At 35.4% G+C, this 26,143-nt stretch overlaps 2 protein-coding genes across 3 annotated transcripts in view; one reads left to right on the top strand and one right to left on the bottom strand.

Annotated features, from left to right (window-relative positions):
- The window catches only part of LOC120627710, a 38,039-nt gene extending 24,732 nt beyond the window's left edge, over nt 1-13,307 (bottom strand). Inside the window, exons 1-12 of the mRNA XM_039895737.1 lie at nt 12,975-13,307; nt 12,709-12,896; nt 11,295-11,491; nt 10,847-10,970; nt 9,099-10,648; nt 8,361-8,431; nt 7,426-7,643; nt 5,365-5,533; nt 4,754-4,852; nt 3,004-3,167; nt 2,504-2,678; nt 1,722-1,843 (exon numbers count right to left, since the gene is read on the bottom strand). Coding sequence (XP_039751671.1) covers nt 1,722-1,843; nt 2,504-2,678; nt 3,004-3,167; nt 4,754-4,852; nt 5,365-5,533; nt 7,426-7,643; nt 8,361-8,431; nt 9,099-10,648; nt 10,847-10,970; nt 11,295-11,491; nt 12,709-12,896; nt 12,975-13,119 — 3,222 coding nt within the window. The 5' untranslated portion in view covers nt 13,120-13,307. The remainder of the gene's footprint in view (nt 1-1,721; nt 1,844-2,503; nt 2,679-3,003; nt 3,168-4,753; nt 4,853-5,364; nt 5,534-7,425; nt 7,644-8,360; nt 8,432-9,098; nt 10,649-10,846; nt 10,971-11,294; nt 11,492-12,708; nt 12,897-12,974) is intronic.
- A 303-nt stretch (nt 13,308-13,610) lies between these two features.
- Nucleotides 13,611-25,297, top strand: LOC120627749 (uncharacterized protein CG5902). 2 transcript variants are annotated; one of them, XM_039895776.1, is made up of 4 exons: nt 13,611-13,919; nt 16,388-16,473; nt 19,283-19,513; nt 24,163-25,297. In XM_039895776.1, the coding sequence occupies exons 1-4, from the start codon at nt 13,726-13,728 to the stop codon at nt 24,315-24,317; spliced, it is 666 nt and encodes a 221-aa protein (XP_039751710.1). In that variant the 5' UTR covers nt 13,611-13,725; the 3' UTR covers nt 24,318-25,297. The 2 variants fall into 2 exon arrangements, with proteins under 2 accessions (XP_039751710.1, XP_039751711.1); XM_039895777.1 differs by having other exon boundaries at nt 13,850-13,919; nt 16,372-16,473.
- Nucleotides 25,298-26,143: the final 846 nt, after the last annotated feature.

The raw sequence follows: 26,143 nt of genomic DNA, 5'->3' as shown, positions 1-26,143 counted from the left end.
CATTGTTAGAAGGATGCCGTACGGCTCATTCAGCATTCAAATTACCGTTAAATCTTCAAACTATTGAAGAACCAACGTGTAATATTGCAAAACACTCAGCAATGGCCAAAGTTTTAGCGGTATCGAAAATCATCATCTGGGACGAATGCACAATGGCGCATAAACGTGCATTAGAAGCACTTAACCGAACATTAAAAGATTTACGCAATGACTCGAGATGTTTTGGAGGAGCAATGATTTTACTTTCTGGTGATTTCCGCCAAATACTGCCAGTAATTCCAAGATCTACGGCTGCCGACGAAATAAACGCTTGCCTCAAATCGTCAAATCTATGGCGCCATGTGAAGAAACTGCAACTGACAACAAACATGAGAGTTGCATTGCTTAATGATACATCTGCTGAAGATTTCTCGGAGCAATTGCTGACTATCGGTAATGGTCAAGTACCTGTCGATGAATCGAGCGGATTAATATCATTTCCAAATAATTTCTGTAATTTTGTCTCATCAAAAGACGAACTTATCAACAATGTATTTCCAGAAATTATTTCTAACTACAAAAATTATGAATGGATGAGTGAGCGAGCAATTTTAGCGGCTAAGAATAAAGATGTAGATGACCTAAACAACATAATTCAAAATAAGATCATTGGAACAATGCATTCATTCAAATCTATTGACTGCGTCACAAATGAAGATGAAGCCACCAACTATCCAATTGAATTTTTAAACTCTTTGGACGTGCCTGGCTTACCACCGCACAATTTACGCCTAAAGGTTGGCTCCGTAGTAATCATGCTTCGAAACATAAACCAACCAAAACTGTGCAACGGTACGCGTTTGGTGGTTAGAAAATTGATGAACAATGTAATTTACGCTACGATAATGATAGGAAAATTCAAAGGTGAGCAAGTTCTCATTCCGAGGATACCGATGATCCCAACCGATATGCCGTTTGAATTTAAAAGACTTCAATTTCCGATACGTCTTGCATTTGCCATGACCATCAACAAATCACAAGGCCAATCCTTAAAAGTTTGTGGTTTAAATCTAGAACATTCATGTTTTTCCCATGGTCAATTATACGTGGCATGTTCACGGGTCGGAAGACCATCTGCGTTGTTTGTTTTTGCGCCTGATAATAAAACAAAAAATGTCGTGTATCACAAGGTACTTAAATGAAGAGCAACCTATGTACTAAAATACAGAAATAATTATGAATGATTGATGTAGAAATTTAATTTTTTTTGTATTTTTTCCAATAAAAAAAAAATCTGCTTATTTATTGACATTAAGGCGGAACAAAGTTCGCCGGGTCAGCTAGTTAACCAATAAATGGGAAAATCCCTTTATGTGGCACTGGGTTGGTAAACACTCACACACGTGCTCAAGAGGGCACTGACGTGCCAACTAAGGTATAGTTAGGAGATTCCTTATTATTTATAGGTTTGGCCAATTTTAATATATAATATAGTAAATAAGATAATTGTTATTGTTGTAGCTATGGAGTTTTATCGGAATTAAACGTTATTATTATTTTTATAATCTATCATTTATTAATTTACATTTTTTTAAATTCTTAACAATGCTTCAAAAAATAAAAAAAAACTGTTAAAAATTTATAAGATAAAACATCCACCCTCCGTTTGCGGGGCTTTAAGTAACTGCGCTTCAATGCGTTCAAATTCAAGACCCTAGGAACGCCACTGCATAGATGTATACCTTGATGGCTGAGCTGATGAGTCGGTCGTACTCCTGCGAGCGGTAGGAAACCGGTAGCTGTTTCCGCGCTCGAAGACGGTATACCGCCTCCTCGGACGACCAGCCGCTACTTCCCTCGGAACCTACAGCAATACAATCAAAATTGGTCTTATCTTTTACAGTCTTTGTTCTACAAATAAACGTTGTATATGTATATGTACGTTATGCAGTGGTATAGTTTTGTCCACCATCAACGTCACTTTAAAATGCAAAAAATTAAAAAATTTAAAATTTAAATATGTTTTATTCATGTAGATCACAGGCACTTATGAAGGGACCATACATTTAACATAATGTTATATCATTGACGTTATGTGCAAAAAGTGTAATTACAAAAATTTTAGGTCTCTTTATTACCTACAACTTTGTCATTTAATTTTTTACCATAGTAGTAGTACTTGTAGTTTTGCCGGAAATTTCAAAACACCGTTTCTTACCCTTAAAAACTCACCCTCTTCAACTTCCCGACCTCAGATCGCCCGTAAATTATTTTTCCTTTCAATTTTGTAATATTCTCGTCCTTTTTCAACGGGTCTCATCCTACTTTAATTTTTTTTCACTTTTTACCATTTTAAAAATTATCGACCATGGTCTAAGTATATTTATTTAAAAAATATATGTATATATATTTCTCTATTATACTGCACGGCTAGCATGAGCAGGGGACAACTATCTTTCCGGAGAAAGTATATAATCGGGGGATAATTCATTCTAACCTTGTTGAATTACAAAATAATCTGTACCTGAGTCTGAGTCTTCGTCATTATCTCGTTTGTTCTTCTCATCACTAGAAGGTTTCTCTTCTTCGCTCTCCTGTTTCGGAGCTTCTAACTTCTTCCGTTCTCTCTCCGCTTCTACGTTAGCGAGTAGCTCGTCGTACTTTGTCAGTTCTTTTTCTAACGCTGATATTAGCCTCTCCTATAGAACAAAATAAAGTGAAATAAAATATGCTATCGAGATCAGTGTGTCTTGAGATTTTCCTAGAAGTGAATGAATGAATAACATACCACCTTTTTTTTCAACCAATGGAGTAGAAAACACAAGTACGGAAAATACCATATAATAATTTAATACCATATTTTAAGGTTTAAAATAGTATAACCAGAGACGTATGCTATCTTGATAATACTTAGAGTGCCGTCAATGGAATACAGGCCTTGATGCTATGTTTTGAGGTATGAAATAGTACAACCAAAGACGTTTGCTTGCTCATACTTAGCCAGTTTCTGCCGTTCTAACTTACGTGGTTGCATGGCGGACAGAACCAATCTCCCTCGGGCACGACGAATAGCATGGGCTTGAGACAGCTAGCGTGGTAACCCTCGTTGCAAACATCGCACAAAAGAATCCATTCCGGCTGCTCCGCACTTCCGCAACGCTTGCAGAATCCATCGTCATTAGCTGCACCTGCGGAATTTAAAATTACCTACTTACTTACAAAAATGAAGTTTGTCCAGAATTAAGAATATACAGAACCCACATTCAGCCATTATTGTGTCCAAAAACAGTGTAAACGCCCCACGCACAACTCACTTCATACACGTGGAATGATGCTGGCTCACAAAATCTTCCCATTTGATGGCATTAGAACATTAGAGTTAAAATAGTTACTGTCAACTGCTAATTGGAATGAAGTGGGTAACTCCTTGTTCGAGAAACTCTACTAAAGTGGAGTGGTTTTTTTAATGCTTCAATATTAGTCGTGTACACGGTTTCTGTACGATCTTAATCCCGGGGAAGTTAGTTACAATTTCCGGAATTTCTAGCATCCTTTTTCTGATTGGAACCTGTAATTAAACTGTTCATAGTGTTACAAGAAACCTACAGATTTAGCTTCTGAAAAGAGTGTTTCAGTAAGGTCTTACCTAGTTATTCCCATAAAAAGAAGTTATTTTAAATATCCGGAATTCTTAGGACCCTTTTTTCAGTGGAATCTGTATTTCGAACTCTCTATAGTGTCACAAGAAACCAACAGACTTAGCTTCTAAAAGTGTGTCATTAAGATCCCAAAAAAAATTTGTTAAAATTTCAGGAATTTCTAGCAGCCTCAGTGGAATCTGTATCTTGAACAGTTTATAGAGTTACAAGAAACCTAATCATTTAGCTTCTGGAAATATTATAGTATAAAGGACTACGTAATCTATAATAAAACTTGGGTGTGAATTATTGCTCTAACCAGGTTACTCTTTTAATAATTTTAAATGACAATATGAGATGGTGTTGACAAAAAAACCCCGGCTAAGTTTTTTATGGGCTTCTTCTTAGACCAGGACGCGTTGGGAACCCTCGCAGCTTTTGTTTTACAAAAGCTGCGAGCTGCAAAAGTTCGAACAAAAGTTTACGAATATGATTATCGCCATTATCTCACTACTGTGTACACATTTCTCATGTTATGTTTTCATCAAAAGTGCCATCTAATGGGTTTACTTGAATAAATATATATTTGACTTTGACTTTGTGTGTTAGGAAGGTCAGAGAAAGTGTAACGAAGGTTTTTCTTCAGTAACAAGGCAAAAAGCTTTATACTGTGTTTGCTCATAAGGTAACCTTGAAAAGCAATGCAATGTAAATAACTTATACCGAATTGATGAACTAACGTCGTTGAAACGTCGATATCCGTTTTCTTATCCCCCTATCGTTTGTGCCAATTTGTTTGATATAAATAAATAAAATAAAATCATTAATTTATTTAAGTTGGGGGAACCAAATAATTGAATTGATTAATAATTTGATAATTCAATTGGAATTGATCCTAGAGCGGGGAGTTACCTTGGCCAACGAATTAGTTTGGCCATCCAAAGGGGCAATGCTGCCAGCGTCTTAGGAACTGTACCTCGCTGCGGTGGTTTCGAAGACGTTTTAGATTTTATTAAGTTTTAAATAGTTTATCTTAGGTTATATTTATAAAACAATTATTTTAAAGAATAATCAAATATAATATAAGGCAATTCAAAAATAAATTATTAGGATTAGCGATATGCGATATGTCTTACCTTCCTGCAAAGTTCTTGCCAGTTTCAGGGGCTCTGCTGAATCGCCTGTCTCTAGATCTGATTCCGGCGAGAACTCGTGATCGGATTTATTGAAATCCACTGTTGACAAAACATAACTTTTTTATACTTGTTTTTAATGGTCACATATCATAAAATAGTTGGTTTCAATTGACATTAAGTTAACTTCTGCTTTAACCCGCGGCAACCACAGAAATCTGTACGCAATTACTAATTATTTATTATAGCCTAAATACCAAAGTATCCGAAGCTAACAAACCACCAATCAAGATAACAATCTAGATACTACGGGTTTGGGTTAATTTTTTTCAAAGATGGGTTTTTCCAAGTCACTCATAATATTCGTGTCACTCGCATGAAGAAAAACCGTTAGACACGATCGTGTTACGGTTTAGTTTCCAAAGATGGGTTTTTCAGATGTCACTCAAAATATTCGTGTCACTCGCACGTTAGCACAAACGGGTTACGATTTATAGTTTCCAAAGATGGGATTCAGAAAAACCCTTACGAGTGGGTTCCGGTTCATACTTTTCAAAGATGGGCTAACCGAATCAATAAATTTATTTGTCACTTGCATGTAGAAAAACACTTACAATCGGGTTCCGGTTCATAGTTTTCAAAGAGGGGTTCTTCAGAGTCACTGTCCTGGTCAGGACCGGTTGAGTCGGACGCCTTCCACGTCGCGTTGTTCTTTTTGGGCTTCTTGACATCAGAGTCTGAACTGCACTCGCTTGCCTGCCATTCCTCTTCATCGTCCTTGGACTAAACAGTAAACCAAATTTCAAAAAGGTACATATTTTCTTATTACCCTTCTAAGGCCCACCTTAGAAGATTTTTTTCCCTTTCTAAGATATCCCAATATCTTAGAAAGGGAATAATAAAAATGCAATCTCATCTGATGGTAAGTGATGATGCAGGCTAAGATTGCAGTATTATAAGGCCGCAGCACTCTCATCTGCGCTAGGGAAGTCAACTAACAATATTATACAATTTATGTACACTATTTAAGATATGTCTTAAATAATAATATATTTAAAAAAAAAAAGAAATTTTTTTAACATTAAATTATATAAAATTCACATAATGGTATAGTTTTTAATGACAATAAATTATTGATGAGAGGCAAATAAGCATAAAAACATTTGTATCATAATACACTAAATACAACGTGTAAAGGATTTACGAAATACTGTTGAAGGTGCATAAGTACATTTCATAAGAAGTCACCAAGCATATTTATTTTTCCATACAAACTAATTCGAAACATTCAAAGTTTACTTATGACAACCCTATTGAAGTTAAAAGACCGACACGTGCATAGTACCAACGCTACACGACGTGTGCCTATTAAAGTGACAGAAGTAATTTGATTTTACTTTTGCATGTGATGTTCGGGCTGTATCTGATTTATTTCAGTGAAAGTTAAGGAAATTGTTAATTTAAAAACTATTAGCGTTTCGGTTTCGAAGAGAAGTCTTAGAGACGGTAAATAATGTACCACTAAAGCGTCTGAAGCTTTACATAGGTTTTCATTTACACGTTGACTACGACAACACACACATCGCCCAAAGTAACACAATAATAGTCAGTATAATAGATAGATATTGCCATCCAGAATTGCAAGTCAAACTCAGAGTCAAAAATATCTTCATGATATATTATGAAAATTAAGCTTAATTTGCTATACTCCGCGAACAGCAGCAGAATCTGTATGGTGTAATTTATAATTACTTCCATCCTTACAATCCACACCAAACAGATGTTGACTTTACAATGAATTCTTAAGTACTTAACAATTATATGGATTGAAGTAATTATAAATTACACCATACAAATTCTCCTGCTGTTCGCGGAGTATAGCAAATTAAGCTTATTTTTCATAATATAATATGGATTTCTGCAAAGTAACGCCTGCTTCTATCCAATAAAAATATTTTCATTTGAGTAGGGTCATATATGGCACTTATGATGCGTACATAAATAAAGATCAAACAATCAATCAGTGGCGTGCTACAGGTTATGCACAGGGTATGCAGGGTATCAAATGAAGAAAATCTCCAGTACTAGTTATAAATACTTAAGGGTAAGCTTTTTATAACTCTTACAATGCATATCCTTAAATTTCTATAATTCGTACTGGAGAGTTTCTTCATTTTATATCATCTGCATACCTTGTGCATACCGTCTATGCACGCCACTGCAATAAATCATTCAATCAATCAATTTTTATTTTGCTTGAATATGGTACATGCAATGTTTACATTTGTGTTAATTATTTTTTATAAGTGTCAAATAGCCAAGATTGGCGTGCAAAAAAGTTGTCGTTAATACATACAAATACATATACTACGACAATACACACATCGCCATCTAGCCCCGTAAGCGTAGCTTGTGTAATGGGTGCTAAGATGACTGATGAATATTTTTATAAATAATATACATAAATACTTAGATATACATATAAACACCCAGACACTGAAAAACATTCATGCTCATCACAACATTTTCCAGTAGTGGGAATCGAACCCACGGCCTAGGACTCAGAATGCGGGTCGCTACAAACTGCGCCAATCGGCCGTCAGTCGTTAATTTTTCACATTAAATAACAAGTCACATTTATTAAATTAAGAGTAAAAACACAAAGAGTTGCTTACTTTCTTTTTGTGTATCATCTTCAGCTCTCGTAAGGCCACCTCCTCCAGTTGCCGCCTATCAGCTTCTTCCTTGATCTTCATCTGCGCGATGCGACGCGACTGTCGCACGGGTGTGTCGTCGTCACCTTGCGCGGGTTGCTTATTCGACTTGTCTGCCTCTTTTTCTTTCTCTTTGCCTTTGGGCTTCTTTCTTAGATTTTTCTTCGCTGATTTTTTACCTACAAATATTTTTAATTGGATAGTTGTTTTTTACATGAATTGGAGCATATACCGTTTTGCTAGTAAAGCATATATTTGTCCGTGTTACCGTGTTTGTTACAATTATATAACTTCAATTCAATGATAAACTTCCAGGCAAGGCCCGTCTCCCGTCTTATAATTTAAAGCTATTTGAAACGGCGATAGCGCATTGGGCAGGAGCTCGACTTCCCTTTCGGGAGGCCGAGTTCGAATCAGCACGCACCTCTACCTTTTCTAAGTTATGTGCGTTTTAAGTAATTAAGATATCACTTGCTTCAACGGTGAAGGAAAACATACTGAGGACACCTGCATACCTGCATACCTGAGGGTTCTACATAATGTTCTGGAAAATGTGTGGAGTCTACCAATCCGCACTAGGCCAGCGTGGTGGACCAGGGTGGTGAAAGATGATACCTCATACAACCAAATATGTTCAGGCATTTAGAAGTTATGGTGGAAGAAAGAAATTCTGATACATACATAATTACTCGTGAAAACGTTACTCCTTTTTGAGGCAGTGTAAAAATGGTAATTTTTAACTAAAATATACTGATAATTTCTTGTCAGAAAAGAAAAATTGAAATTTCTCAGATTCTGACTGTATTTAAGTTTGGGCTAATTAAATGTATATATAATAACTTTCTCTTTTATGTTTTAATAAATAAAAAGGTATATGTAGAAAAAATATTGAATACCTAAATTATGAAGGGTCTCCTCTTCAGATTCACTTGAACCCTTTGCCAAGAGTTTAGCTTCCACTTTTTTCCTATAATATAAAAAAATCATGAACTTTAATAAAGCAATCAATAAAATTCAAAATTAAAAAAATAATCAACAAAAACATGGGGAAGACCACTGACAATAAGCTCCAACTAGAGAGCGCAAAATGTTTGTTAAAAAAACAAACTGTCAATCTGCTAATCATTTTTACTTTTCCTTTCTTTGTTTTAAACATATAAGAAATAGAGAAGCAGTGACAGCCCTGACTTCGACTCCACTTTCGGGGATTCCGAGTTAGATTCCCAGCATGCACCTCTAACTTTTCTTAGTTATTATATCTAAGAAATTCAAATATCACTTGCTTCACCGGTGACGGAAAACATCGTGAGGAAACCTGCATGTGTTCATAATGTTATCATAGGTGTGTGTCACCAATCCGCACTGCGTCATTGTGGTGGACAACAGCCATAATCCCTTCCCATTGTGGGAGAAGCCCTGTATCGGGCCTGTAATGGATTGATATGATGGTGATGGTGAAGAAATAGAAATTGGTTAGTTTGACATTGTTTAAACTAAGTGATCACCATAGACCAAACGAAATTAACAAAGTAACAAACATACAGCACCCTCTGTCTAAAAGTTTTTAAGTAAGTATTTAAGTCTTCCCTATTGGTTTTCTTGAGGCAAAGAATTTACTTTTTTTAAAAGTTTACCTGCTTGATCTGTTTATTTTCTTCGGCTTTATTTTCAACCTTTTCCCGCATGTTGCGGCTTCTTCTTCTTCGCTCTCACTTTGAGATTCACTTTTGTCACTTTTGTTTGCATTTAATAAAGACCTTTTAACAGCTTTACTTGATTTCTTAACATCACTAACTCTATCACTTTTATCATCACTAGTGTTCTTTACAAAACGTTTCTTTTTAAATTTTCCCTTTCTGGCTTTTATTTTTTTCCTACTAGATAAAGGATCTTTTAATACATTAGTATTCGAATTAAGGTTTTCATTATTCTCGGGCGAATTTGCATCTTCTTTATTGTCGGACAGGTCATTGGAATGTTGTACATTTACAAATTCGGATGTAGGTGCTAAGCGTAACTTTTTAGTTGGCAAGTCATCTTCTGGTTTAACTGATTTGTCAGGACGTTTTTCTTTTTCATTTTCACTATTGTCTTCGCCTTGTTCTGAGGATAGACTACTTTTCCTCTTCTCTATAATACTGTTCTTATTATTTCGACATTTGTCAGATTCCGACACAGAGTTAAAAGGATCTTTACTTGAATTCCTTTTAACATTCCGTGTAATTTGTATTTTCTTAACCTTGCCTCTGAGCTTCTTTTTTCTGCTTTTACTAACATTTACACATTCTGTAGTACTTTTTTCGTTTATGCTGCAATCTCTTTTTGAATCATCATGTGAATTAGAATTTGATTCATTTGACTTGTCCATATCTCGTATACAATGTTTCTTGCAGTCAGTTTTTAAATTGTCAGTAGAATCATTCGGTTTTTTCTTTAAGGAGCGTTTATTAGCAGACATTTTACCTTTTAATTTAACACTCTTTAGTTTCATTTTTTTACTAGACACAGTGCCGTCGTGATTTTCACCATTACATTCCTCGGGAGGGTTTTCATCTTCATTCTTGGTATCATTAGTATCAACTTGTTCTGTTGCTTCGAGGTTTCCAGTATCATTTTCGGCTCCATAACCATCTCCGTAAAAAAACATCACAGGTTCGGAAATTTCGTCACCAAAGAAGTATACACTTTCGCAATCTGCCCCACTGCCTTCACCTTTTACAATCATAACAGGTTCCTCTATTGCCTCACCAACTGCTTCTTTAACAGCTTCCTCTTCCTCTATTGCTTCTCCAACAGCTTCTTCCTCACCTATAGGTTCTGCAACTGCTTCATCCTCTTCTTCTTTTGTGTTCTCTACTTCTTCTTTCTGTTCAGTTGTTTCTTTGTTAGAATCGTCTGGAATACTTTCAGCTGCTTTTTCTTCTGGTTGAATATTTACATTATCACTAGAGTCGATTTCATTTTTGTCTTTTACTTCTATCTTACATTCTATATTGCTATTGTTATCAGTACAATCTACATCACTGTTTTGTTTTACTACTACTGATTGATAATTATCATTGCTCTCTGAAGGCTTCTCTGGTTTGCCTTGTTCTTTATGATCATCACTTTCATTGTCAGATTCAGATTCAGGACTTAGGAACTCTTCTTCATTCTCTTCTTCAACATCTGATGATTTTGAAGGCTGAAACACAATCTAACTTTTTAACTAATTTCTGGTAAATATTTTGAATGATAATGGCTTAAAAGTCTTATGGCAGAAAATGTGTTAATTTTGTAAAATTTACAGTTTCCAAGCAATATAATAGCACAACCAACATATTAATTGTTACTTAGCTATATGTTTGCTTAGCTGTGCTATTAATCAATATTTTCTGTTTACCTCTGTTTGAGGCTGAGGCACTTCTGCACTACATGAGTCCTCATTATTGTTAGAAACAATAGATGGAGTTATTTCTTCACCATTCTTTAGTTGCCCAATGATTTTTATTAGCTCCTCCCGGTTGCTGAAAATTAAACACTGCATTTTTACTCAGTTCTGTGATTTAGTTACAGTTCATTTTCATGAATATCTTACACATTCTGACTGTTTACATTGCAATTTAATCTATTACTAGAAATGAAAAATATTAAAACCTTATAAGACATAAATTATAAAGTAATTAGTATTACAGAGAAAAAGAATGATCCTTTATAATTTATTAAGTGTATGCAACAAAACTCTTCCCATCCCTCACAAAAACTCCTAAATTGTACTGCTGAACTCCTTCTGTACTCTCTGCCCAAGAGTTTCATGTTTTGGGTAAAAATAACAGTTATTATTGTCATACTTAGCTATGAGCTGCCATGTCTCCTCATCCTGGTCTTCCTTGTAGAGGCACAGGTTGGCGTCATGGTCTACCTGTAGCCAATAAACACAGCCGTTCTTATCCCTCCCCACTGGATCCAGTCGTAGATCCTTGCATGATATGGTAGTCACGGCAGCTTTGAACTTTGGGTGACATGTGAACTGATATTCAAGTAATAACTGAAAAATAAATAAAATTAGTAGGTATTACATAGAAATAGCTTTATTTTTTATAAACAGTTGTGGTGCAACACATTTGTGTTGAATTTTAATCTGTGAGAGCAAAAAAATTTTAAAATTGTGGGTAAAAACATGTTGTAGCAGTAGATACAAATTGATCATTAAGGACTATAAATAAGAATTATTTCAAATATTTAGTGACTTACAAATAAAAATAGTATAATGGTTTGGTATATGTTAGAATAACTATGCAGTATTGTGTCACACTTCAATAGAAATTGATGTAGTTTAGCATAAATTACATAACCCACATTATTTACAAAAATAAGGTATTAGTACTAAAATGGTCAAGTTAGCAAAGACTTATTTAGCAAAAAGACACAAAAATTAAGGAAATATATGTGGTTCTTTTCCCAGTGATATAAAAGTAACGCAGGTATTTTGGTTATAAAAAATATGACCGAATGTCTGAGTGTAATAAAACATATAATAACTAATACTACAGTGTTAATCAATGTTTATTTGAAGGCTCTTAAGAGTTTCTTAATTTATTCAATGTTTTGTTACTTTGATATTAATGTAACCAATGTAAAAAAAAAAACTTGCTTCATAACAAACAAGTTAAAAAAGTATTACCATGTTTATTAATGGGGATTCAGAAAAGGTTCATTTACTTTTCAATCTATCCATTTTATTCTATAAAATGTGTACATTTTGCAAATTCAACCTTTGGCAAACTACAATAAACGTTAATCACTGTAAGTAACATATGGTTGATATTCCCATATTTACAATCATAAGCAAATACATAACATTGTAAAGTACTGAAAATTGTCAAGAACATTTGGAAACAATATTACCACATTAACCAAACACAGTCCTACCAGCAAGCATTACTGCTATTTTACTTACAGACAAGTCTCCAAACTAAATGAATTTAATTGCACAAAATTATACTTCTAGAGCTGTCACTTTACAGATGTGTAAGCAACTGAATTAGCAACATAATATGTTGCACACATATTATGTGAACCAAACATAAAGTTAAATTATTTTATGTTAATTGAAAATGAAACAAATTACTACTTTTAAAATACAATTTATACTGAGCAAATATCCTACAATAAGAAGAAAATATTGAAAATCCTAATAAGACTTTTAAACATATAATAGACAGAATTGCTAATAATCTTAAAAAAAAACACTGAGTCACTTACTTTCAATATGCGCAACTTCACTTGAGTACTAGCTTTCTTGTAAGAAAACCTTTCTATTTCCCAGGCCTCCTGGTGGTATCTCTGCTGGTGGCAAAACTTGATGAGCGATCTCTCCCATCTATTGCTCTGGACAGATTTCAACGCGCGGCGCAACAACCTCAAGTGAAGTTCTTTTAACGGGTCGAGCACTAAAAGAACAAAACACTCGTACCATGTTTGCGAAGTTTGTTTATGTTGTAGGTGATTATGGGACATGGTTAGCTCACCTTCCTGCGTGTTCTCTATCAACTCCTGCAATTTAGCTATCGTAGGGACGTCTATATTATACAATTTACCGAACACTTTCAAGAATGAGTAGATAACGGCGAAATTAGGATCATTCGTACACGAAATTTCTCCATCCGACGCCATCGTCGTCAATTATTAAGCCTTTTTACTTATCATCGCTAACTGATTTTCACTACCGGTATATTATAGTTTCACTTACAACTACTAGATTATTAGAAAACATGTACATGATTCACGAAAATATCATTACAATCACTGAAAGCTTTCTTTTCCCTATTTTCCTAAAATAATAAAATAAAACTCAATGACAGCCATCGCTACCATAGACTTATTGTTTTTTTTCAAACTTGCTATACAACAGATTATGCAACACTAATTAAACTAGTGTTCAAAGTATAAAATGTCCAAATATAATGCTAAACTTAGTTCCATAAAGCCAGTTCCTGCTTATTTATTAAAGTCGACAGTTCTTTAATTTCAGGTAATTATAGGATTGTAATTTTTTCCTTTATTTCACAGTTCAAATAATGTTTTTTATCTGTAGATGTTGTCTATAGCTAACAGCTGTCAAATTTCAGAAAGTTTAAGTTTTTTGTCTGCGAGAAGAAAAAAAATCATCTGAAGTAGTTAGCGTGTTATGTGTGTTCATCATTATTTCGTTTACTTTGTGTGATTGCTTTGTTACTTGTTGTTAGCTGTATTTTAGTCTTAAATTTGGTACCAGCCATCATGTCTGCAGTATGTTTTGGAACAAAAAAACAAAAGCTGAACAATTCATACAGCAACCACATTGAGCGACCTATAAATGGTTACCAAGACCCAGTGGCAATACCCGATATGTGTTACTTTTGTTTCGATGTATTGTACTGTCAGCTGCATAGTATGGACCCACCACAAACGCCTCTGTTCACCAACGATGCATAGTAAGTAACACCATTTATAATAAAAGCTTAATAGCCCAATTAGAGGGCAATTATATTTCAAGTTGCCTTTATTTGATATACGTTTCCCAAATATTTGGTTCTAACAAAGAACTTTCTTTGTCCAACATTCATGTTGTAATTATAAACAGCCATAGACAAGGAGCCAACCTTCATGATTACATTAGACCATTATTCTTCTCATGAAATGTTGAAACTGCTGTGTTATTTTTGTCAGGCTTTGTTTATACTTTAAATCTGTGCAGTACAACTTCTAATGAGCATACTTTACATAAATAATGTTGTTGTCACATTTTAGTTTTTTTAATTTTTAGAGCAGTTCTTAAGTTTTTAATGATTTCAGTTTCTCAAAACAGCACTATATTTTTTTAATAAATTTATGACTGCAATGACATCTGAAATGAAATGGATGGTAAGTGTTATACAGCCTAAAGTAGAGTATGCTTTTATTTCCTAGAAGATGCCTATTCACTATTGACTAAAGGTATGTATTTTTATTTAAGTAATAGGAACAAATTGTATGTCAATCCTGGAAGGGCATTGAACAGCATAGGGTTGTAATTGAAAATAACTACTCATTCAAGGTTGACACTATGTTTTAAGAGTTAAGTCATAATTAATATATTATAGATTGTTCATACCATGTTAAAAGTACCTACTTGGCTCATCAGAAATCAAATTTTTAAAGTAATCAACATAATAATATATTTCTTGTAATGTTTTTATGTTTCTAACTACTAACTTCATTACATTAAAAGATTCTCAAAAAAAAAAACTAAATACTCCATTGCATTCTTCACCCCTTGCAGTAACAACATCTAACAAAAAAAAATCAGTATATCAACTAAGTACAGGGGACTATACCAAGTTATATAACTCTGTTACTAATTTACGACATTAGCAATCTTCCATCATTGTTACAATTCTGAGGTGAGGAGGTGCTACTGAGGCTCACATCAAGCAAAATTATGAGCTCTTAAAACTCAATCATCAATTAGTCCATTAACATTAACTATTTATTGTTTCTCAAGCAGATTAACATAAAATGTTTATAATTTATTTAGAGTATCTATATTTTTTTTATAGATTGATTTCTTCTTGATGACAATTCCACACATTGAGCTATTTCTCACGGCAAATGCCTCGCGCCTTGTTCGAGGCATATGGGCGACTCGCCTCACAAGCATTCTGACAAGACTGAGCCGCATTCACTCTACAAAATGATGTCACACGTACTAAACAATTCATAGATATTTTTTTTTGCTTTAAAATTACTTTACATATATAAAATATTAAATAGCTCGCTAGCTCAAAATGTAATGATGAACAAAGTTTTTTTTTATTTCCAAATGATATGACACAAAATATGGTGAAATTATATTTTCAGTGTCAAGCAAAAAAATGCATTATGCCTTTTTGAATCCTTCCAATCAAAAAGAAATCAGTCTATGTTCAGCCTAAAGAAAACAGCCTTTCTATCCCATTCAAATTATTCCCATTCTAGAACAATAGAATAGAATATTAAATACTAATTAATACCTGTGCTTAAAAATATTTCTATGAAATCTCATAAGTGACCAATGATCTGATTAAATTTTGCAATTATGTAGAATTTCATGATTGTATCTGAATAAAGATGTGCCATTACATCCAACTATGTTGGAATTTATATATGTGAAACTTAATAGAATAGAATATTGTGGGAATAAATTAATAGAATAATCACAATTATCAGCCTAAAAACATGTTTATTTATATTTAAAACAATGATTTGTGCTAATTCTAGGCTAGGCAAACCTGAAACAGCAATCGATTTTAAAGTAATAATTGTACTGGCATTATTATGCTGGCTCTTGTTACCATTATGTGCAAGAGACTTTCTTTTTATTATAGAATCCATATATATTTAATGCTTGCCATCATGAACCCAAATTTCCTATCTGATCACTGGTCATAACTCATATAGCATAAAAATGCAGAGTGTGGGTTTCCCAATTGCATTTATTTATTATCAACAATATTCACAGAACATATTAATAATACTAGCTGACCTGTGCAACTTCGTCTACACCAAATCAGTTATTACCGGAAAACATGACATTTTCTAAAAATGAATCCTAGCTTGATCGATTTATCGCCCCGAAACCCCCTGTTTTGAATTCCGAGATTCCAATTATATATATATATATATGTATATATACATACATATTGCTTGTTTAAAGATATAAGATTGACTTATGGCTTTAGGTTGATGATGTTTAGAACATACCCCATGTTCTCTCTATTTTTATTGAAAGCCACTTCAAGAAGTTTCATTCCATGGCTTATTTAATAATCTGAGTTATGTAACCTACACTGTGCATTTGGTTGCACTATGAGACTTCATAGAATTTAAATGTATGTAGCATGTTGATTTAAAGTGTTTTTATTTTAGTCTCTGCTGTTTACAGTCCCCTTTTTGTTACGTGGAAGATTGGCAAGGAGCATCGGCTCCGTGGATGTATTGGGACCTTTAATGCAATGCATTTGCATACAGGTATGTAAGAACCTCTCTTTAGTAGTAGTAGTGGAGCTCCTTGTAACAGAGCTCGTCCGGGGAAGTACTACCGCCTTGCTTATTTCTGCCGCCAAACAGCATTAAAGTTTACGGTCAGGGCGTGGTTGCCGGTTTAATAGTAATAATAATAATTTTGCGCATAGATAGCATAGAATTGTGAAATGATGAAAAGAGCAAGCAACTGCTGAGTTTTTTGGTGGTTTCTTCTCGGCGCGTATTGTGAATAGGTTCCTCACTCTGGAGCCCTGACCGCCGGTTGCGCCCGGCGTTTGCGAGGCTCTTGACTGCCCAAGCGAATTCAAAAGACCCGCAAACGGTGGGTAGATATTTAAAAAAAAAATTTTTTTTTTTTTATAAAGCATTGTTAAGAAATTAAATAAAAAAAATAAATGAAAATCAATAAATGATAGATAGTATATCTAGCCCCAAAGTAAGCGTAGCTTGTGTTACTGAGATGAATTATGAATATTTTTTATGAATAATATACATCAATACTTTTAGTACACCCAGACACTGAAAAAATGTCATGTTCATCCCACAAACATTGTCCAGTTGTGGGAATCGAACCCACGGCCTTGGACTAAGGTAGCAGGGTCGCTGCCCACTGCGCTAATCGACCGTCCTATAATACCAGACCCATGAGGCTTAATACCATCGCCTCAGGTTAAAGGATACAGAGTGGCACTTTGAAGGACGTGTTTATTAAAGCTTCCAAATGTTGCTATGTGTATAGTCCATTTACCATTATGGTCCGTCAATTGTAAAACTCGATAGTCAAGAAGCTGTTGAGTTCCTGACAATGATATTATATTCCTTACTATAAAGATAATGGTGCCTCGATTGTGTACTACGAATATGTTATGAAATGTTATCTGAATCCCCCGAAAGGCGACGCATTTATATACAATGAGTTATGAGACGCAGACTTTGAAGTAGCCGACGAACGCTTTTCGACATGGGCTACCGCTTTCAAAGCGCGTAATCTATTGAAGCAGGAAATTGGATTTTGAAACTTATTTAAATAAGCCATGTTTTAAGCTTAACATGTTCTATAAGTTCGGTTCTGTGCACTTATCTTGTCGTAATTTTGCGTCCAGATAGCATAGCATTGTAAAATGATGAAAAGAGCAACTGCTGAGGTGTTTGCTTCTTCTCGGCTTTCTGAACCGGTGGTAGAGTCACTACAAAAAGATATACTTGACGTTTCAAAAGTGTTATTATTAAGCTATACTTGAAGTAAATGAATTTAGATTTTTTAGACGCAAACGAAAAGCTTGCAAAAGCTCAAAAGCAAAAGATTTCCTTTCCTGTACAGCTGAAAGCTCATTTCCTGAAAACCGCTGGCAATGCGCCAAGTAACTACGTTTATTTATTATTACCGAAGAGTTATATAGGATATTGTTATTAAGGCCTATAAATAATTTATTTCCCACTCAATTTAGAGCACGATTAAATTGGTCGTTGCGCCACCCTCTTGCCTCGGAGAGCGTTAATCAGTCGGTCTTTCTTATTTTCTCTGTATATATAAGTATAGTAGGATTTAAAAATATACAAACTGACTTAATTGTTATACAATCCATTCGTCTGTAGGCACAAATAATAATGAAGGGGGAACCACAAAACAAAACCTCCTCACTATAGTTTTTATTTAATTTGGATTTTTTCTAAAATTCGATAACGACTCATTTTCGATAACGTTTTTTAGGAACTATCTCTAAAAGTATGACTTACGAAATAAAAGAATAATCATCAACATCATTCATAATTTCAAAAACATGTAGGTCGAATTGAGAACCTCCTCTGTCGTTTATATTGGTACCTACTCCATGTGTATATTTTGTATAAATATATGGTTGTCGCTCTTCCTTAAATTGTCGACTGCGGGATGTATTCCGGTTTGCCGCTACGACATTTCAACACTGTGGAATCAAGCCGTGCATGAGCACATAATATGACATCCCTACTTATATATCACTGTTTCCATTCGAGAAAGTCCTTTTTTCACAAATTCAAGAAAAAGGCGTTTTGAAAATTAAATTCTACAGAAAGTATTGAAAATGATGTTATGGAAAAAACTCTAACGAAAGCAAATAGTGTCGGAGATAAGAAAACAAGCTTACCTCAAAGGCATTTAATGTGCATCAAAACTCACCCCTCTGCGTTATACGTTTATTAAATAGTCGAAAAACGTATCTCAAAGGCATTTGATGTGTATCGAAACGCACCGCTGTGCCTTATACGTTTTTAATAGTCGGTCAGCGTATATCAATGGCATTTGATGTGCAACAAAATGCAGCCATGTGCGTTATACGATTTTAATAGTCGGTCAGTGAATCTTAAAGGCATTTAATGCGTATAAAAACGCACTCATGTGCGTTATACGATTTTCATACAATGACAAGGTTGCTTGGAAGCATCCGGCTCCGCTTTCATCTCTCACAAGATAGAAAAATGAATGTTAAAATGTAAAATGTAAATTATTGATGTTGGAAAAGAACAACTGCTGAGTTTCTTGCCGGCTTCTTCTCGGTAGAATCTGCCTTCCGAACCGGTGGTAGAGTCACTACACACGGACAGACTTGACGTTTCAAAAGTGCTTGTATTAGGACTACTTGAAATAAATGAATTTTGAATTCATAGTCGGTCAGCTTATCTCAATGGCATTTGATGTGCATCAAAACGCACCCATCTGCGTTATACGATTTCAATAGTATGCCATAGGCACTTATGTACTTACGTCAAAACGAACCAATGTGCCTTCGCTTAAACTAAATACCTTTTTTCACAGGTCTCAGAGAGTACGCAATAACGAGTGCGTTGAAAGATTCTCGTTTCACTCCAATAACGCGCGAGGAGGTACCCCGCCTGACCGTATCGGTGTCTATCCTGCAGCATTTCGAAGAGGCAGAGCACTACCTCGACTGGAAGCTGGGCAAGCACGGAATCCGCATCGAGTTCATCAGCGAGCGGGGCTCCAAACGCACTGCAACCTACTTACCTCAAGTTGCTACTGAGCAAGGTGATCAGTTAAACAATTTTTTATATACCCAAGGTCGTTTCCTGACAACACCTTTCAAACGCCAAAATTAACAAAACACTCCTCAAACGCTACACCACGTTTATTAATAATGGGAACAAACATATACTTCTTACAAACACCACCACCACCAATGAGAAGGGGTTAAGGCCGAAGTCGACCACGCTGGTCCAGTGCGTATTGGTGGACTCCACATACATTTGAGAATATATATGTATAACTCTGCAGGTTTCCTCACGATGTTTTCCTTCACCGTCGACGCAGGTGATATTTTAATTATTCAAAACGCACATAACTAAGAAAAGTTGGAGGTGCGTGCGGGGATTCGAACTCAGCCTTCCGAAAGTGAAGTCGAGCTCGTACCCACTGCGCTATATTCGATTATAACTTTTTTATTCTGATATCAGACAAAATAACTTATTCATATAAGCTTGCTTTGACGATCATCATGCTGCATGGAAAGCTATACTCTGGTATATTTAGATGCCCGCTTGGCTAGAAAATGCCATTTATTCAGTTGCTTTGATAGTACTCAAGTTATATGCGTCGAAAACACCGATGCTGGAAGGTTGTTCGACACCTTAGCAGTTCAGAAACGTGGACAAAATTCCTCTAGTGAGTCGATTTGATTTCCATCGCATTCGGATGTTATCGCAAACAACGTCTCGCTGTTTTTTGGTTGAATAGAGAGAGACAGAGTAGCTAGATATTGAAGATGTGCACCTCACACCGAAACATGTTCTGTTAATATCTGATAATAAGCTAACATTTCACCAGTCCTGTACACTAAGTATATTTGCATGTCACTTCTTAATGATCTAAAATTCGACTCTTTTTTGGTTTCATCTACTGTTTTGGTATTAGTATTAAACTACATGCTTAATATGTAACGTAATCTGGAATCGCTATAATAGGATCACGATCCGTGAACCACTGGTTAATCCATGATTACAGTTAACTCAAAGAATGATTAAAAGACTTATCGCTTGAATACACAGTGCCTATTCTATAGATAAAACACTGATCAGTGAGTTACTATTTTTCGCAGTGTATTTGTGTTAAATCAAAAATTATTGGAATAATACTTTGTCGTTAGGCTTAATATTTCCCGTGTGTATTAAAGTATTACTTATATTTAGGGTCGCAGCCGGGTGTAGAATAAAAAGATGTTTATTTATTTATTTTTCTATTTATACTCTTTATTTGTACACCACTCAGAAAAACGAGATAAAAATTTAGCAGGATACAAAAGGAGGCCTTATCGCTAAGTAGCGATCTCTGCCAGGCAACCTTAGGATTAGGAAAACTAAAAAGAAAAACGAATAGGTGGGGTACACTATTTCGTACATACATACAAATATCTACATACTAATACATAAACCAGACTATACAAATACAACAATACTATTATTGATAAATATAAAAAATAAATATACTATATTATAATACATATTTTAACATACCATAAATACTTAAATATGAGTTTGAGTAGATAAATAAATAATAATAGTCGTCTTTACTGAGCGAGATAATGAGCCTTAACAGCATTTTAAATATGCCCAGTGACTTCGACTGTCTTATAGACTAAGACTAATATACATTTCTTAGTCTAAGAATTACATCAATAATTTATACTCGGCCGATTTGTGGAACGAGCTCCCTAGCCTTACAATTAATTCCTATAGGAAGCGTTGTAAAAAATCGCATCACGTTTCTCAAAGCTCCGTAATTTGCTGGTTAGAAGGCATACTATGGCTATCCCGTGGGTATGCCTACGTAACAAATGGGAATATGGGAAAAAAATACAGGCAATATTAATATTTACTGTGTGCAGGCAGCCATAAATAAACCCTTGTCGAAGTCGAGTGGTCGTGTTCACCATGAAGTGACGCAATTTGGAACAGATGTTAGGTACTATTATTAAGAGCATTTCCCAGTTGTGCTTACTGGCAGACAGCTGTGTTCATTCAAACAAATTTTAAAGTCTTTTGTCTTACATTTTTTTTTAAATGACTACAGTCTGTTCAATTGCACAGTGTCGGCACACCGGCAGGAGAATTTTGCATTTTACATGAATGCCTTAATTTATTTATTTGTACACTTTGCGTCGTATGTGACTATTTGCTTTTTGAATAAATTGTTTTTCTATTTTATTCTTATGGTATTATAATAATACAAATATAAATAATAAAGACAAGTAAAATGAAAATTTGAATGAAAAATAGGAGTAGATAAACGAAAGTAATATAAACACTATTTATCATCACGCGAAGTGTTTGGTTCATTGTGTCCTGTACCTATTTATAATAAATGACCCGACGTCATAACGTTCTGAATCCATACTAAAATCGCGATACCATCGAGTACGAAAAAATTTCTGCCCAAATCAGCAACAGAACCTTTCACTATGACACTCAACGCCTTTTGCGGCACGGGCCAAGACTGCACGGCACAAAGGTGACCTTATCTAAGCGAATCGACTTTACGTGACGCTTTGTCATTGCTATGTGCACTTGTAATTCACATGCATTGTGTTTGTTCTATTTAAAAACATGTAATGTGTATATTGATAGTGCTCTTAATAAATAAATAATAAAAAAGCGTGATGTGTATGAATGTACAAGGCTTTATGCACGCGACAGATTTAACTTGTTCGATCCATCGTAATGGCGTCGTTCCATGCGTTTTGTTGCCATATTAACAAGGAGCTTTATAGGATTTTAGTATTCAAGTTCATCATAGGACGCATCTTGATGTTAATTGCTTACCCAATAATTAATTACTTGTGAAATGTATGGACACACTGTCAATGGTGTAAAGGTCACATTTCGGGAGGACGGTGCGTAGAAAGTAAATTTTGAAAGATCTGTTTAGAATGGTTTATAAAGATTGAGGAATTATAAACTGCACCGTATAGATTTGCCTGGTGTTGGATAGAAGAGGCGTTAATTTGCGGAAATCCATGATTTATTATATTTTCACTCAAAAAGTTAACATCTCCTGAGGTTGCTCCGGTTTCGGAGCGAAACGTGCGTAGCGGTTACATTGCCGAAGATCTGGTTGGAAAATTGTAAATTACACCATACAGAACATCCTGCTTTTCGCGGACTATAGCAAATTAAGCTTAATTTTCATAATATGATTTGCCTGGTGTTCAGATAGCAATGTAAGCTTAATGTTTATCGTATTCCACAATGTAATGCCTGCTTCTTCTATCAAATATTTGAAAAATGATTAACATCAAGCCTGTATCTCAGATGCCCACTGAAGTTGTGATTACTTTTCGCCCGATTACCGTAGTTTTTTCTCTGGGAGGCTTTGGCCGTGGCTACTTAACAACACCCTACCGACTAAGACGTGCCGCAAAGCGATTTAGTGTTCCGGTGCGATGTCGCGTAGAAAACCAATTAGGGGTATGACTACCATCATAGTCAAGGGCTAACTTGTAGTGGAATAAAAAATGGAAAAAAAAAAGTAATTTTGTATGAACTTATTAATTGAATTATTCGCAATGAATTATCTAAAAAGCATGCACTGCTGATGTCAAACCATCTATGAAGTTGTAGTTTATAAAACAGTGTATAAATAGTTTTTTTTTTAATCCCAGTGTTTTACGTAGGTAACAATTAAATCGATCTTAGTTGCAGCTTAGTTACATTGTATGGTCATTGTTCAATTGTGTTTAAGTAAGTATTGTATGTTGATTGGATTTTGTATAACGTTTGAATTAAATTAATGTCTTTCACGAACAAGTCGACCTTTCAACGTGTTGCTAAATGAACTTTCAATTTATTTATACTCTCACCCACTCATGGATTCTGCGTAAATTGTATGGAAGGTTAAATTCGCAGTTATGTTGTGCATGTGTAATCGACATTGTTTATTATTTTCAATATGTTTAACGAACTGGAAATAATAAACAATCTCAATTTATAATATATTCTGCGAAACTGAGTCCCGGCACAACTTCTGTATAAGTAATTTTGTCCACACAAATTTTTATCAGCTATTCTGCACAATAACAAACCACCATAGCAACGACCACCCGGGTGTGACCACACAGTTAGAAGAGTTTAGGGCGTAGTCCACTACGTTAGCCAAGTGTGAATTGATGGACTCCACACCTATGAGAACATTATGGAGAACTCTCTGGCATGCAGGTTTCCTCAGGCTGGGATTCGAAGTTGGCCCCCCTAAATTGAAGCCAGGTCCTAACCTGGTCCTGTAGGCTATCACCGTTCATAGTGTTTTTTGTCATATACCTAACCAATTTGGTCCTCATTCGAGGAAGGGCATTATGGAGAACTCTCTGGCATGCAGGTTTCCTCACAATGTTTTCCTTTACCGTGGAAGCAAATGATATTTTAATCGCTTAAAACGCACATAAATTAAGAGGTGCGGGCTGGGATTCGAAGTTTGCCCCCAAAATTGAAGCCAGGTCCTAACCTCTAGGATATCACCGTTCACAGTTTTGTAATATAGTTAACCGATTTGGTCCTTATTCCAGGAAGGGACTGATTACAGCTTCACAGATTTTTCGTCATATTAACCGATAAGGACCTTATTCGAGGACCAATTACCGATTCACACATTTTTTGCCACATACCTAACCGATTTGGTCCTTATTCCAGGTTGGGACCAAGTACAAACAATCGACTCCCTCCTCCGGAAGGGGGGTTACAAAGCCGCAATCACTTCGGACATGAGACGGAGCATCAAGCTCACTAGATACCAATCGGAGGAGATCTCCGCGAACTACAACGATTACATAAACCAGCGTTGCTAGCAAATGCCTCCCCCGGGTTTCGGGTACTACAGGACCGAGCGGCTAAACCGGACGAATGCGAGTGACTATTGTGTTAACAATGTAGTTTATAAGTATACTGCGCCTAGTGTACCGTACGTCGCGTGGCACACAAGTACAGCGGGTCAGAATTATGCTCAAAGTGGTTCCGGAAACAGTTCGTGCTTCATCGACATGGTGTAATGTTAATAAATCACTGCCAACGACATTCCCCAAGGCGGGCGACGATGCCATCTATGGAAATGTGACGACTGTCCAGGGTACAAAGGCATTTTGTTGCGATGGTTTTGCTTTACTACGCTTTACTACGACTCACTGTTAGTAGAGCTCGGTGACCTCTGTCATTATCTCTAGACAGGCTGTTGTCTCTCATTGATTGACTCCATTTTGATGTTTAATGTTTTTAAGCTGTAAACAAGTGCTTAAGGAACTAACATTTGAATGACTGAAAATATTGTAACTAATATTAGTCCCAGAGTACTCTGTATGTCAAATGGGGTCAAGATAACGGCTGTTATTAGGGTAATGACACCCAGTCCAGTTAAAATAAAAGAGGTCAGTGTTTTACAAGGTGTGAATCGTCCTTAATCCGAAGGGCCTTTGCACACTGCGCGTTGCGCATGGATGACGATTGACGTCATTAAAAAAAACACTCAATGTAACAGGGTTAGCGTAGATGGGACAGAGTGTTATCAAAGCACGGATGTATTTACAATGCACACTTCCCGCGACACTAGCAAAGATCTTTGGAAGACTGCATACAAGCGATTTATCGGCGTATGCAGTTCTTCCAACTTATTGTCGCTGTTGATATTTTCTCTGTTCTGTCATCTCTACATCATACATCTATATAAAGATCTGACGAAAAATTCTCATCCCGTTCCGTCCGTTTTAAAATAAGTACGTTTCGTATGAAGCGATCCTTAATAAGTGCAACCTTTGCAGATGTCCATACAGACGCTAGATGCGTCGATAGATGCTATGTTTAAGCATTTGTGTGGACTTCAACAAAGTTTTTTAACGCACAATAATATCACTGACTAACTGACTAAAAATATGGGTAGTAGTACTGAGAGCGCTAAATTATAAAAAAAGTACTAAATATAACGTAACAATTAGCATTGCAATAAAGTACCAGAATCGACCTAGCTACTAAACACGTCTTAACGCATCAGCTTTTGTACCAGATAACTTTAAAATCTAAGCTATTATATATAAAACTCACACGCGAATATGTATTGATAGAAACCAAACGATCTGCTTTTTGGTCTTCGCGTATAAAACACACGCTATGCATAGGCCCTTAGTGGAAAAGAAACGTATTAGCTTAGGCGTTGCGAAGACGCAGGAATTTAGTGAGATCAATTGTCAACTTGACAAATTTTCTACACGGTTGCCAGTTTGAGCAACAAGATAGATGTTGAGTTGATGTTTGCTACATTCAGGATTGGATAGAAGGATGCAAAGAGAAAAAAAGGTCGAAATTTGGTCGATATAAAACTAGAAAACGCATTCGGGATTTCGGAAAATTACTTAAACGCAAATATGGATAATGACTAGTGATTTTAATTCGCTAGTACCCAATCTCCAAGCTAGCGGAGTTTTGACTATATATTGGTATAAGGAAAAAAATAATAATATTGGTGTCAACGCAAGTGTGTCGTCTCTGCGTGTGATAAGCGTACAAACCGTATATTCAGTAACTTTTCTCTCAATCTCTTATCTTGATACATTGAGTAAAATCGCTGTCAAGTTTTGCGTTTTGTATGCTAGGGCCGCCGCGTCTGATATTGAAAATTGTATCTCAG

The sequence above is a fragment of the Pararge aegeria genome, chromosome 11 (assembly GCF_905163445.1).
Source record: "Pararge aegeria chromosome 11, ilParAegt1.1, whole genome shotgun sequence".
Classification (NCBI taxonomy): domain Eukaryota; kingdom Metazoa; phylum Arthropoda; class Insecta; order Lepidoptera; family Nymphalidae; genus Pararge; species Pararge aegeria.
Note: the sequence above shows the minus strand (reverse complement) of the source record. Positions and strands in the feature narration are given on the sequence as shown.